Genomic DNA, 13,768 nt, shown 5'->3' with positions numbered 1-13,768 from the left:
CCTGGCTTTGAGGCTTCCCCGTTGGCTTCCTTCAACTTGAGAAGTTCCTATAGCCCTTTTTCAGTGAGCTTCAAATCCCCTGGTAGGTGGCGATGAAAAACCTCAGCTTCGCTGTCCAGTCAACATCTTAGCCCTGGCTCTGATTTCTCTGGGCTTCTCTCTCATCATCTGTAAAATGGGGACACTACCTACCCCAGAGTTGTGGAGATTTAGTAAAGAGTGTGAAGCCCTTGGTGCAAACCCCAACCCTGTTCCCACAAGCCACCCATGAGCATGTGTGAGCATGGGTGCCAGAGCCTTCAATGGTCACCCAGGTATCCTCAAGCTCAGCTCTCACTTCCCCTGGCCTGTCTTCTCCCACCCTCAGTGGCTTCCTCCTGTGCGGCCTCTGCAGACTCAAGGCATCCAGCGCCCCAGCAAAGACCGGCTGCCAGGCCAGGCCAGGCCTCTTCTCTGAGTGGGTGAGCCATCCTAGGAAAGGGGCCCAAGTGCTGCAGAGGGGTGCTAGCTTCCTTGTGGGGACTGGCACCCCCTGGTGGCCATGGCCGGTGCAGCCTCTCTGTGCCCCCCTCCCTCTGCCCTACCCCACAGCTCTGCTCCTCCTTAGGGTCCCCACCACTCCAGATACCCTCCTCGCAGCCAGGGCCAAAGGGGAATGGCGGGCAGGGGTGGACTCCGCACCCATTCCTGGTCAGGAATGCCTGTGATTCTTTTGTGGTTGGTAGCAGGAACTCATCACACCAAAGATCCACAGGTCATATGGGGTGGAGAGTGGAGTGGCCCACAGGCTGGGCATGGACCTGTGGCCATTCACTCCACAGCCTTAGAGAAAACAAGGGGTGCAGAGGATCCCAAGTTTCCTCCCAAGTCGGGGGAGATGAGGATGAGAGAGGCACCCTTCCACATAAGTGAAGGATGTAGTTCCTTTGTTCTGCACAAACCACACAAGCCCAGCCCAGGCTGCCAGGGTCCTGGAGGGGCTCAGCCAGACCTTGAGAATCAGGAGCTCTGCTCACAGTGAAATCAAGGGGTTTCTTATTCCTTTATAGGAAGGGATTACCCTCATTAGCGTGGCCATAACTGGCCTGTGGCTCTTGGTGTCATCAGTAAGATAGAGGCTAAGAGCTCAAGATTTGAACCCAGAGTTTGGATTCAAGCTGCTGTGCTGCCACTAGCCATGTGACCTTGGGCACCTTAACCAATCTCAGCCATCTGTTGAGTGGGGACCACAAGGTGGTTGTGAGTATAAAGGCACATAGCAAGTCTCCACAAATATCACTAATATACAGGAGTAAATATGACTAGAGCTCCCTTAAATTAGGAATGGTGTATTCTATTCTCATTACCACTGTTATTACTAATATCATTATTTCTAAAATAGGGAATAGAGTCATACAGCCAATAAATCCTCACCTTCCGGTCAGACATTCCATCATTTGATAAGCTTGGTACAGTGAATCCACTTGGTGGAAACATTCAAACTCAACAGAGGCTGGAACATTTAAGCCAGCCAAGAAAGGAGCCCTGGAGGGGAACTAGGGCAAATGTGACCGTGTGGAGCTTTGGTGGCTGGAGTGTTTTCACAGATGACATCACTGAATCCAGAACCCTTAAGGGACTGAGGCTGAGGGAACAGAAATAGCTTACCCAGGCTCCTGAGTCAGGGCCACAGGCTCTTTCCCCTGCCCTGGGTTCTCCTTGGACTAGGATGTGGTCCCACACTCAGGCATGTGTGTAAGACCGCTCAGCTGTGACAGCCAGAAAGACCAGCTTCATCAAAGCTGCACAGACATACATAGCCACAGTCATGGGGCCAGACTGAACACGAATGTAGAGTATTTCACCAAGGCCAGTAGGAAAGGTCTAGCCATAGCTTCACCACACCCTCATGAAGGTGGGAATCCTACTCATATTATAGGTATCGAATCTGAGGCTCTGAGAGCCCTGTAACTTGCCAAAAAGGTCACAGCTAAGTGGTAGAGCTGGCATTTGAACTCAGAGCTCGTAACTTTCCAGTATGTAACACTGCTTTCGCAGGCTGGAGCCAGTAGTGAGGGGTGATGTGTGTATGTGCAGGGCTGTGTTTTCACGTATGCCTCAGTCTCCCTAAAAGGAAACTGAAGAGATGTCCTCCCCTGTCTTTAGAAGAAGTTGGGACCCCTCTGAAGAGTCTTCTAGAAGCACCTTCAACTGTAATCCTGGAGCATCCTCCCTACACCAAACCCCACATCAGGTAGCCTTCCCAGCATCCTCCCCACACTACCCCCAGTGCTGTGCCCTTTGGCCAGTCCCCTCTGGCGAAAGAGTATAGATAATGCCCTTTCAGTTTGGGGCCTGTCCTGTGCAGCCCTGAAAGCCCAGAATCCTTAGGAGGGCACTGGCAGGCACAGGGGTGAGGCAGTGGCCTACAAGCCTACTTTTTGAGCCTGGACAGTCTCCTGGCACCCCTCTACTCAAGTTGATGCCCACCAACTTCCATGCAGGTGCTCAGACGCCAAGAGAAAGTGGAAAATGTCTGGACGGAAGATTCTTGGAACCAATTTCTGCAAGAACTAGAGAGTGGGCAGAAGGTGAGTATCCTCCTGGCCCTCTGAGAGTGGTCATACTCCTTAGCTAGTGCATTTATGAAAGGGGATTCACCCCCTCTGACTTACCTTTCCCACCCTTAGCCCAAGAAACCGCTAGTGGATGACCCTGTTGAGAAGCCCTCCCAGCCCATTGAGGTGAGTGCTGCAGGATAGGTTGGTGAAGGAGAGAGACAGCTATGTTGGGGGACAAATGAGGGAGACTCCTGGGTGGTATTGGCCCCAGTGACTGTGGGCAAGGCCAGAGACCCAAAGCTCTGACCCTCTCCAGTCCCATAGAGTTGACCTCTGTACGCCCAGCACCTGGGACAGTACCTGGCATAAAGTATACACTCAAATATGTGTTGAATCAATGTCTATTGACCAAAGCAGGACCAGAGAAGGGAGTGGTCAGTGTGGACTTGTCAGGAAGTGTTCCTGGAGGTGGAGCTGGGCTCTCAAGATTTGGGAGAGCTTGTTGAGCCAGAGAGAGAGCACTCAGTGTGGGGAGACACAGAGGCAAAGGCTGGAGGGGCAGCAGAAGGGAGAGCAGGTGGAGTACAGGCTGTGGAAAGCACAGAAGACTTGATCAGAGAGGAAATAGGGAGCCTTATAGGCTCTGGAGCAGGGAAGTAACAAGACAACAGACACTATCAGGAAGTACTAAGGTACTATCATGGGAGTAGGGATGGGCGAGCCCGGTCAGATGGGAGGGGCCAGTGAGAAGCTGTGGAAAGGCCATCCTGATACCCTGAGACAGCTCTGGGCAGGCCCACAGACAGGGAGCCCGCCCTTTACCCAAGCACTGCATGCTTTGTCCAGCTGCCCATTGGGTTTCTCCAATCTGACCTTCGATCAGCGCTCCTGCACTGTGTCCTCCACCACCCCGCTCTCCCGCCCCTTCCTCCCTCTCCCCACCCCCGTTACTGCCCAAGTCTCTCCCCATAACCCGCCCCCAGGTCCTGCTGGAGAGAGAGCTGGCCAAGCTGAGCGCGGAGCTGGACAAGGACCTGCGGTCAATTGAGACCCGGCAGCCATCCCCCAAGGTACCGGCCTCCCAGTCCCCTCCTGGGACCCTGAGCCCGCAGCAGCTGAGTGTGGGTGGGAGGGGCAGGCAGACCAGAGGTGTTGCCTCCAGCGCGACCTTGGACGGACTTCATCCCTGTCTGCTCTCTCCTTTATAAAATGCAGGGCGTTGACTTTTCCAAATGACCCCTAAGAACCCTTCCAGGCGGACTCCACGTCAGCCTGACGTCCTAGTGCCGGGGGCTCCCCGCCCCGGCCTCGCCCCGCCCCGCACCCCCCCCACCCCGACCTCGGCCCGCAGGGACCCCAACCCTTACCCGGCCCCAGTTTCCTGGGCCGGCCTCCCCTCTTCCGCCACCCCACGGTTCCTCCCCCGGCTCGTCGGCTCCTCCCGGGTTCCCGGCCCTCCCGCCTGCGCGGGCGACTCTAGGACCCCGCGTCCCTCCTGCCCCTTCCCATCCCTCCCGCCCTTGCGAGCCGCAAACTTTTCCGGAGGCGGCGGCCTCGGCTGCCGCGGGGCCCCAGCGTCCCGGGCCCTGACCGCGCCCGGTCTCCCCGCACAGAGTTCCCAAGTGCCCCGACGGTGCCGGGAGCCGCGGCCTCCAGCGCGGTGAGTGGCCCGGCGGGGCGCCGGGGACGTGGCGCGGGGAGGGGGCGGCCGCGCTGGGAAGGGGGGCGAGCCCCGCGGAGGGCGCGGGAGGAGGGGCCTGGGAGGTTGGCCAGTGGCCGCGGAGGGAAACCTGTCCCCGTCCGAGGACTGGGTGGCCGCGGCCAGCGGCGGAGCGAGGCCGAGGGAGCCTCGCGCTTCCCACGCGCCCTCCCGCGGCCCCAGGCCGCACCCTTTCCCGGCCGCGACCGCTGGGGAAGTAGGACATCCTGTTCAGAGCCCGGGACGTGGGAGACGCCTTGGGAGGAGGCGGCGGGAGATGCGGGGAGACTTTTGGGCGGGCAGGGGTGAGCGGCGTAGGGTGTGAGGCCCCGGACAGGTGGCTCACTCGCTGTGTCCCGCGCAGCCCGGCCTCCGCCTGGAGCTCCAGTTACCCGAATGCACTTTACCAGGGTTCCTCCCGGCCCCTGAGCCCCCACAGAATGGCGGATGGAACAAGCCCCTTCCTAGGTCGCAGGGACTTTGTCTACCCTACCTCCGCCCGAGGTAAGGACCAGCTCTTTTTCTCACCCAGACGCCCGCCACCACGCACCAGTTATGCTGGTGCCTGGGCTGGGGGTGGGGGGCGGTGGGGGGGGTGGGGAGGCAGGACGTTCATAGAGCCCCCTGCTTCCACTGGTCCCTGTCATGGGGTGGGGGGGGGGAGCGGAACACCATCCCAACTCCACCCCCCCAGACGTGGCGTTCCCAAGCTGAGGTAGCGCTTCTCCACAGACCCTAGTGCCTCTGAACGAGGGGGCAGCCCAGCCAGGAAGGAAGAGAAGAAGGTAAGGAGGGGTGAAAGCACTAGGGTCAGGGTGCGAGGGGGTCTGGGGTGGGTCCCGGTGATGGCTGTTTCAGACCCGCCGCCTGCTTGACTGAGGTGACTCCCTCTGTCCTCTCCTCCTGCCCAGAGGAAGGCCGCCAGACTCAAGTTTGACTTCCAGGCACAGTCCCCCAAGTAAGTGCCCTTCTCTCTCCTCCCCACCCCCAGGACTGTCTCTGCACCCTATGGGAGGAGGGGAGGACAGGGCTGCCGGGGCCTCCCCAGAGGTGGGTGAGACTCTGGGTGCACTAGACAGGGTCTGAAGGGAAGGAGTATTGGGAGGGCCTCACTTTGCTGGATGTCCTTACTCTGGCCTGCAGGGAGCTGACTCTGAAGAAGGGTGACATTGTCTACATCCACAAGGAGGTGGACAAGAACTGGCTGGAAGGGGAGCACCATGGTAGACTGGGCATCTTCCCTGCCAATTATGTGGAAGTAAGCAGGAGAGCAAGCAGGAGTGCGGCCTGGAGGGCGGATGGGTTGCAGAGACTTAGGGTGCAGACGCACTGACCCCTCCACAGCCCTTCTCTGGAGCTAACTGCTTCCCACACATCTCACAGGCTTCCTGATAGGTAAAACTGTGAACTCCAGGGGCAGGGGCCTGGTCAGCCTCATTCATGCCCTTGGCCCCCACAGGGCCGCACCCAGTACTTTGCCTGTACTCAGGACATGTTTCTTAAATGAGGACTAAAGGTAGAGCGCAGCCCATGGAGGAGAACCAAGCGACCCCATCCCTGTGCCCAGACTTTCACCATTCAGCAGCTCTCTCAAGCTGTCTTTGGGAAGGATCCCGAGGGCAACTGGCAAGGGCATGTAGTGTGTGACAGCTTTCTAATCACATCACATGTACATGCATCACTTTCTTCATCTGTAGTACCTTCCTTGTTCTCTCATTAACCTGAGAAGAGATCAGTCATCCCCACTTTACAGATGCCCTTGTAAGGTTCAGAGACAAGTGGTTAAGTACAAGATCCAGAGGTGCCTGACTGGCTCAGTGGGTAGAGCATGCGACTCTTGATCTTGGGGTTGTGAGTTTGAGCTTCACATTGGGAGTAGAATTTACTTAAATAAATAAAACTTTATTTTCCTTGAGTATTTAATGATATAAATTTCTCTGTAAGCACTGATTTAACTATGCTCCACAGGTTTTGATGTTTTGCTTTTTTTTAATTCAACTCAAAGTATTTTCTCATTTCCTTTGTGACTTCCTCTTTGACCCATGGATTGGGTTATTGTTTAATTTGGGCTCTTGATTTGATAAGAATCAGTAGGCCTCCCTTACCTTCAGAACAGTCTCTGTGATTCTGAAACTCCACCAAATATATGCAGTATCCCGTGTTATTAGTCATTTACATATTAGTATGAAGTAGTTTACTAGCTTCTTGATTTTTTTTATGAATAGGGTGAAGCAAAGGGAATGTGGGGATTCTAGGCACCTGGTGGGGTAGAAGGGACAGGGAAGAAGGATACTTGGTATCGGCAGTGGTGTTAGATCCTCACTTTTAGATCAGGTTGCAAGATGTTCCCTGCTTTTTAGAACTCTTCATTTACTTCTGTACTCTAATTTAAACTGTCTCTTAGGACTGACTTCCATCTTTGTTCTTCCACTGCCTACTCCACATACCACAGGGGAAATTCTTCCTCCAATAGCCTTTTGGGACTAACCACCCCTTGGCTGTGCTCACCCTGGCCACCCCAAAGCTTGTGTCTGCTGTCTGTATCCTTGCTGGCTTCTGGGGCACATCTCACTGATACCATCTTCTCTTTGTTACCTCACCCTCCCGGGAGCCTCAGGTCTGCCCAGTTGATGCCCAGGCTTAACCTTTCTTCCTCTAGGTGCTGCCTGCAGATGAGATCCCTAAGCCCATCAAGCCTCCAACCTACCAGGTGCTGGAGTATGGAGAAGCAGTGGCCCAGTACACTTTCAAGGGGGATCTGGAGGTGGAGCTGTCCTTCCGCAAGGTGCGGCCAGGCAGGAAGTGGGGGGGGGGGGCGGTCAGGGGCCGGTGAGGACATGGGTAAATATGTGTAGCTAAAACATTTTTTTAAGAAGTCAAGTGTACCCATATTCTCCCAGTATTTAAAAATTTTCCTAATCTCTTTGCATATGTTTCCCCTAATTTAGCCCATTTTTTAAAAGTTTGAAACTTCTAGAGTAGTTGTGCTTTTTTCATTTGCAGGTTGGTAGGCTGTGAGGATCATAATCAGCATTTTTATAAGAACAGAATGGAAATCTTATAATGCCTTGCATGTAGAAAGGGTATTTTATCAAACTTTTAGGCACTTACATATGTACTCATGTGCGTGAGTGCATACTGGGTTGTTATTAGAATGTTAATTTTTACTATAGATCATAAGGAAGTTTGAAAAAGTCCTAGAAAGCGGGAGCTGGTCTCGCTTTGGTTGATTTTGGGGGCAGAGACCGTGAATGCCCCTAGCGAAGGTCCTCCAGAAGAGCTAGCCCCAGGGAGAGAGAGGGAAGGAGCTGGCTGGGTAGTGAGAGGTGGGGGGCGGGAGAGGGCTGGAGACCATCCTCCCCAGGGCAGCCCTGCCTAATGTCAGTCAGCATGTGGGCTTGAGGACACACTGGCTGTCCCTGGGAATTTGTTTTTTGATGCACTGGTGATAGATCACCCAGTGAAGAGGCAGGGACAGGACCGTGTCACGGCAGTGGCGACTGATGGCTGTCCAGTGCTTCTTACCAGTCGGCCACTGATCTCTCTTGCTCCTCACAGCAACACGATTGCTATCCCCACTTAACATGTGAGGAAACTAGGCTCAGAGAGGCACAGTAACTTGTCCGAGGCCACACGGCTTGAAATTGGCAGAGCCACCAGGTTCCCCCGTGACTGGAATTCCGGGGAGAGGGTGCTTTGGAGTCAGAGGGGTACATGTCACATAGGCTTCCCAAAGAGGCAGGACTTGATCCATGCCCAGTGTGGCATGTTGTGGGAAGAGCCCAGGCAGCCGGGGCTTGGCTCCTGATTCCACCACCTTCTAGTGACGTGACTGCACAACCTGCTGACCTGCTCTGAACTTGCTCTGTGCAAGGCATTAGGTTTAAATGAGACAGCCCCCGTGGGCACCCGCAGGGGCATGGTGCCCAGGAGGGCCTTGCAGATGCTGATGCTTTTCTGCACCCCCAGGGGGAGCGCATCTGCCTGATCCGCAAGGTGAATGAGAACTGGTACGAGGGGCGCATCTCCGGCACAGCGCGCCAGGGCATCTTCCCTGCCAGCTACGTGCAGGTGTGCCGTGATCCCCGGGTCCGGATCTGTGACGATGGCCCCCAGCTCCCTGCATCTCCCCGTCTGACCACCGCCCGTCTGGCTCGGCACTCCAGCTCCCCATTAGCACCACACAGCCCAGTCGATCCTGACTGGGGGAGCCAGACCTCCCCCCGCCGTACTGGCTTCTCCTTCCCCACCCAGGAGCCCAGAGCCCAGGGCCAGGTAAGGTGACCTGCCTCAGCTTAGAGAGCTGATCCCTGCTTCCCACACTATTTTCTCCATTCCTTTGACAGAATCCTTTGGATTCCTTCCTAGTCTGCCCCAGGAAGGATCAGTGGAATAGCTGGGCAGAACCTTGCACAGCAGAGCCACCCTGGCCTTGTGGACCACAGACCTCTCAAGTTGGTTCTGGCCCTTGCGCTGCAGCCCAGGAAGGCATGGGGCAGCCAGCTAGTTTTAGGTGTGACCCCAAAGCCAGCCCCGACCTCCTGACCATATAGACTCCACTCTTGTGATTTGCCTGTATCAGTTTCTAGGACAGGGTCATGTGGGAGTCAGAGGTCTGCCATTCCCTTGCGTCTGACCTTAGGCAGATGACATACAGTCTCTGGATTTAGGTTTTCTCCGCTGTGGAATGGAGATAATAATTCCCACTGGAGAGGGTACTCGGGTGGGTTTGAACTAAAAGCTTATAGTAGCTGATGGGGAAAAGATATCATTGGTACTTACGCTGACATAGTCCACAAACAGGTACGCTCACTCCTGTGCTCATCCATTCACTCAGCAAACCTATGTGAGCATGAGGCATGTCCCATGCCTGGCTTTGTGCTGGCGTTTAGAATCGGCCTCCTACCCTAGCTGAGCCTCAGCTTTCCAGCCCCTGTGAAGTGCAATGCTCAGACAGACCTCTCTGCCATGGGGGTTCAGAGGATGAGATGGGGGCAGGAGGTAAAGTGGGAGGGCCCATTGCACTTCCCCTCCCTCATGCCTGCATGTGCCTGCCTTTCCTCCCGTGGACCCCCAGGGTTTCGGCACCCCTGGGTCAGCTCTGTCCCATCCTGGAGGCTCCAGCCGTCCCGTGGACCTGGGGACCTCCCCAAACACCACTCAGATACACTGGACCCCGTGAGTACCATCTAGGGGTGCTTGGTCAGGGGTGGAGTGTTGCTTGCAGGCAGTGCTGAGCACAGTGACGCCCCCGCCCCCCCCCCCCCCCCCCATAGCTTGCCCTTTTCCGACTAAGATAGATTTGGTAAACTCCTGCCTTTGGCACCGATGGATGATTTGCTGGGCGGCCACTTGTCTGTGGTGGTCCTGACCTGTCTCTGCTAGCCCTTTGTCCTTAAAGCAAGTTTCCCACACTCTGCCCCTTGGCCTCAGTCTCCTCACTGTGTTTCCAGCCCTGAGGTCAGTGCGTGTATGTGTGAAGTGTGGGAACTGGTAGAACAGACCTGAAGGCACTGGGAGCTCGGAGGAGGAGGGGTTAGGGTAGTTAGGGCTTGGAGCACAGGGTGCAGGCCTGGGAAAGGTTGCACTGAAGCCAGACAGAGTTGCCATTCTAGAAGCTGGGCCAGGGACCAATGGGATTATCTGGAAAATTCAGAGGACACGGCAACACTTGAGTTAGACTCTCTGGGCCTGATCTGAGGCAGGGGCCAGACTCTAGTTGTTGCCATGATGCTGTCTCCCACAGGTATCGGGCGATGTACCAGTACCGGCCCCAGAATGAGGATGAGCTGGAGCTGCGGGAGGGGGATCGTGTGGACGTCATGCAGCAGTGTGATGATGGCTGGTTTGTGGGTATGTGGGCCTGGCAGGTGGGCTGGGGGGTGGCAGGTTGGAAGGGGTATTTCAGGGTCCCAGGGAGGTGGGCTGGGGGGCAGACCAGAAGGGGATATCTGTGAGTTCTGGGCAGGATACCTGGGGAATATCTCAGGGTCCTGGGGGATGACCCAAGGGACAGGTCAGAGTGGATATCTTGGGGTTCCTTGGAAGATTTAGTGGGCTGTCGGCCTGCCAGTGCCGATTCAGCAAAGATTTGCAGTCTGACTGACAAGCCCAGGGTCACTGATGAAGTCAGCATGGACTCAAGACAGCAGCGTTCCTGACCCTCACAGCCCTGGTCCTTCCCACCACACACCTGTCTCTGATGGGAAGGACCAAGTCTCACATCCAAATATACCCACCCCCACCCCCAGTTAGCAGCTGGCTCCCCTGCCCACAAGAGGGAGTAGAGAAAGATCCCGGCCCTTAGGGCTGGTCCTAGGGCAGCTCAGGCAAAGGACTAAAGCAGGAAGCCTCAAGTTGGCCTTGGCCTGGTTCAAGGTGACCAACCCAGCAGGCTTCACACAGCCTGTTTCCTCCAAGTGGGCAGGGCCATACAGGCCTCAGCTTCAGAGGAAGGGACCATTTTCAGAGAGTAGCGAGCAGCCAGAGCCCTCTCCCACAGCAGGCTGCCGAGCCTAAAGGGTGGCAAGGCTGCTTGGTGGCTCCAGGGGCAGTCTCTTGACCTGGCAACCCACCGTTTCTCATCTGAATCCTAGCACCTCATTGCTGACCAAGTTTCTGACACACCAGCGATCACGGAGCACTAACGTGTTAACAGCGCTTGCCTCAGAGGGGTGGGCTTGGGGGGCACATCCTCATTTTCCTCTGTACATTTCTGCTTTTGCTGGATTTACTTAGTTTATTTATTTATTTTGAGACAGAGAGCGCAGGGGAGGGGCAGAGAGAGTGGGAGAGAGAGAATCCCAAGCAGGCTCCACACTGACAGCACAGAGCCCGATGCGGGGCTTGAACTCATGAACTGTGAGATCATGACGTGAGCTGAAATCAAGAGTTGGATGCTTAACCGACTGAGCCACCCAGGTGCCCCTGCTTTTGAATTTTTTTTCTTTACTACTAATAAAGCTTTGCAAATGTAGACAAGAAGAAAAAGCACCACTTTTGTGGTATAAGCCACAAAGTGCTTTTAGAGGAAAGACTTGGAAAGTTCAGTATCTTAGTCACGCTAGCACAGTCCAAGAGCTCGGTAGCTACATGTGGCTAGTGGTTATCATTTTGGACAGGGAAGGCTTCCTGGAGGAAGTTGGGGAGCTAGGCCTTGAAGGGCAGGGGAAGGATTAGGGGAGGCATCCCAGGTAGGGCAACAGTATCGGCAAGGCCTGGGGACAGGGTGAGCATAGGCTGCTCATAAGGAAGTCAGGATGCCAGCCTGCTAGGAGGGGAAGGTTCAGGACTTTACTTTCATTTTATATTCCTGTGTCTTCTAGCATTCTCCCTTCTCCACCCCCAGAACATGGGTTTCTTTGGGATTGTAGCAGACCCAAGGCCTGGATTTTACTCCCACCTCTACCCCTAAGTGCTTTTGGGGAATTCACTCGGCCTTCTCTTTAGGCCTTGCCTGCCTGTCCCATCTGTAAGGTGAAGGTGAAGGACGCCTAGGTGGCTCAGTGGGTTAAGTGTCTGACTCAATTCTGGCTCAGGTCATTGATGGTGGTGACATGGAGGCCCGCGTCCAGCTCTGCACTGGGTGTGGAGGCTGCTTGGGGTTCTGTCTCTCCCAAAATAAATAAATAAACATTTAAAAAAATAAATTGAAGGTGGGGCATCTGAATGGCTCGGTTGGTTAAGCATCCAGCTTAGGCTCAGGTCATGATCTCGCAGTTTGTGGGTTCCAGCCCCGCATCGGGCTCTGTGCTGACAGCTCGGAGCCTGGAGCCTGCCTCTGATTCTGTGTCTCCCTCTTTCTCTGCCCCTCCCTACTCACTCTCTGTCTCTCTGTCACTCTCTCTCTCTCTCTCTCTCTCAAAAATAAATAAACATTAAAAAGTTTGTTTTTAGGGGCACCTGGGTGGCTCAATCGGTTAAGCGTCTGACTTCGGCTCAGGTCATGATCTCGTGGTCTTTGAGTTCGAGCCCTGCATCAGGCTCTGTGTTGACAGCTCAGAGCCTGGAGCCTGGTTTCGATTCTGTGTCTCACTCTCTCACTGTCCTTACCCCGCTTGCACTCTCTCTCTCTCTCTCAAAAAATAAACATTAAAAAAGTTTTTTAAATTGTTTTTAAAAATAAAGGTGAGAACAGTGAGTTTCCTCCATATTTAAGGTCTGCTAAATCTCAGATTTAAGGTCTGAATTCGTCCTCCTGCTTACTTTCCTGAGGAACACTGGGTAATTCAGTGCTGTGTGCAAAGTTATATATACACTGTAGAGTACTCAAACTCCGAGTCATTGAATTTAGGAAGTGTAGCTTTGCCCAGCTGGCCGCTAGGGGGCAGAAATAAGGAAAGCAAATCCTTCGTCCCTGGGACAGGGACTCCACATGCAGTTCCGGGCACTGCCAGTAGGGAGAAGGTCCCACACCCCCACATTCCTACTAAATAAAGAAGTTTAGGGAATTCCTTTTCTCTTTTTCTCTTTCAGGTGTCTCCCGGAGGACCCAGAAATTTGGGACATTCCCTGGAAATTATGTAGCTCCGGTTTGAGTGGTGGTCTCCGTGGCAACTCAAAGCCAAGCCAGGATGGGGTGGGGAGCGGTAGCACTTACAGGAGGGAGAGAAGATCCACCCCCCTCCCTTCCCCAAGACCTGACCTGCTGGCATCTGCAGACAACTCCAGCAGCCATTCTTTGGAGCCCCCTCGAAGCCCCCTGGACTGCTTCCCACCCACAACTCACAAACATTCCTCCAACAGCCTTTTTATTTCCTCCCCTACCACACTCCCCAAATATAGAGGTCTGCTTTGAAGTGGAGACTGTTTCCAGGCCTTATTGAGACCAGACCCTGGAGCCCCCCACCCCGCCCTGCTATGGCATTTCCTCTAACAGGGACCAGCTCCCAGCTTCACCCCCATGGGGTTCTTCTAACAAGGACCAGCTTCCTAACCTAACAGAGACCAAAGGCCGCCTCTGCTTGGAGGAGATTCCTCCTCTTTCAGTCCAGCTTACCTGCTGCCCCCTTTGCCTTCCTGCCTCCAGCTGGGCTTGGGAGTGAGGTGGGAGAGGGACACAGCACCTCCTTAGTGCCCAAGGCCTGGTAAGAGGTCTTGCCTGAAGGCGCCCTCTTCCCAAAGGCTGCCAAGCCCTGGGCTTGGGCTGTGTGGGCCATCCTGCTGCTGTAGTGCCCAGGAAGGGCTGGGCCTCAGAGGACTGGCCTATTCCAGGTGTTTTCCCAGAAGACTGATATGTGCTGCCCTCCAGCCTCCCCAGCTCCTCCAACCCCCAAGTCCCCTCTGAAAGAGAATGTCAAATAAATCTGGATACAGGGACCTTGCCAGTCCTTTTCCTTCTGGGCAGGAGAGGGCTCCTCCTGCTTAGCGTTGTGGGAATTCTTTCTGCTGTCAGCTGTGCTGGGAACCAGGTGGGACGTTGAGTGTGTGTGTGAAAGGGGAGGCTGGAAAAACACCATCATTGTCTCTAAAGATCTCAGCCCCCGGGTCTCAGGCAGAATGGGGCAGCCCCCAGAACCAGACAGCAGTC

The 13,768-nt window shown here is 54.9% G+C and overlaps 1 protein-coding gene across 8 annotated transcripts in view; it reads left to right on the top strand.

Moving 5' to 3' along the window:
• The window catches only part of SORBS3 (sorbin and SH3 domain containing 3), a 31,161-nt gene extending 17,603 nt beyond the window's left edge, over positions 1 to 13,558 (top strand). For 6 of the 8 annotated variants that reach the window (XR_007151373.1, XR_007151372.1, XR_007151374.1 and 3 more), the window contains 16 exons: positions 368 to 461; positions 2,146 to 2,233; positions 2,484 to 2,570; positions 2,670 to 2,723; positions 3,524 to 3,610; positions 4,154 to 4,200; positions 4,604 to 4,743; positions 4,972 to 5,024; positions 5,151 to 5,197; positions 5,383 to 5,497; positions 6,899 to 7,024; positions 8,209 to 8,514; positions 8,608 to 8,752; positions 9,317 to 9,417; positions 9,986 to 10,092; positions 12,715 to 13,558. Coding sequence is in view for 2 of the 8 variants with exons in the window: in XM_047854806.1 (XP_047710762.1) it covers positions 368 to 461; positions 2,146 to 2,233; positions 2,484 to 2,570; positions 2,670 to 2,723; positions 3,524 to 3,610; positions 4,154 to 4,200; positions 4,604 to 4,743; positions 4,972 to 5,024; positions 5,151 to 5,197; positions 5,383 to 5,497; positions 6,899 to 7,024; positions 8,209 to 8,514; positions 9,317 to 9,417; positions 9,986 to 10,092; positions 12,715 to 12,776 (1,514 nt within the window). In the remaining 6 variants the exon portion in view is untranslated. The remainder of the gene's footprint in view (positions 1 to 367; positions 462 to 2,145; positions 2,234 to 2,483; positions 2,571 to 2,669; positions 2,724 to 3,523; positions 3,611 to 4,153; positions 4,201 to 4,603; positions 4,744 to 4,971; positions 5,025 to 5,150; positions 5,198 to 5,382; positions 5,498 to 6,898; positions 7,025 to 8,208; positions 8,515 to 8,607; positions 8,753 to 9,316; positions 9,418 to 9,985; positions 10,093 to 12,714) is intronic. The other 2 variants (XM_047854806.1, XM_047854805.1) reach the window with 1 other exon arrangement.
• Positions 13,559 to 13,768: the final 210 nt, after the last annotated feature.

This window comes from Prionailurus viverrinus, chromosome B1 (genome assembly GCF_022837055.1).
Source record: "Prionailurus viverrinus isolate Anna chromosome B1, UM_Priviv_1.0, whole genome shotgun sequence".
Classification (NCBI taxonomy): domain Eukaryota; kingdom Metazoa; phylum Chordata; class Mammalia; order Carnivora; family Felidae; genus Prionailurus; species Prionailurus viverrinus.
The sequence above is the reverse complement of the archived record's forward strand: the minus strand, read 5'-3'. Positions and strand labels throughout refer to the sequence as shown.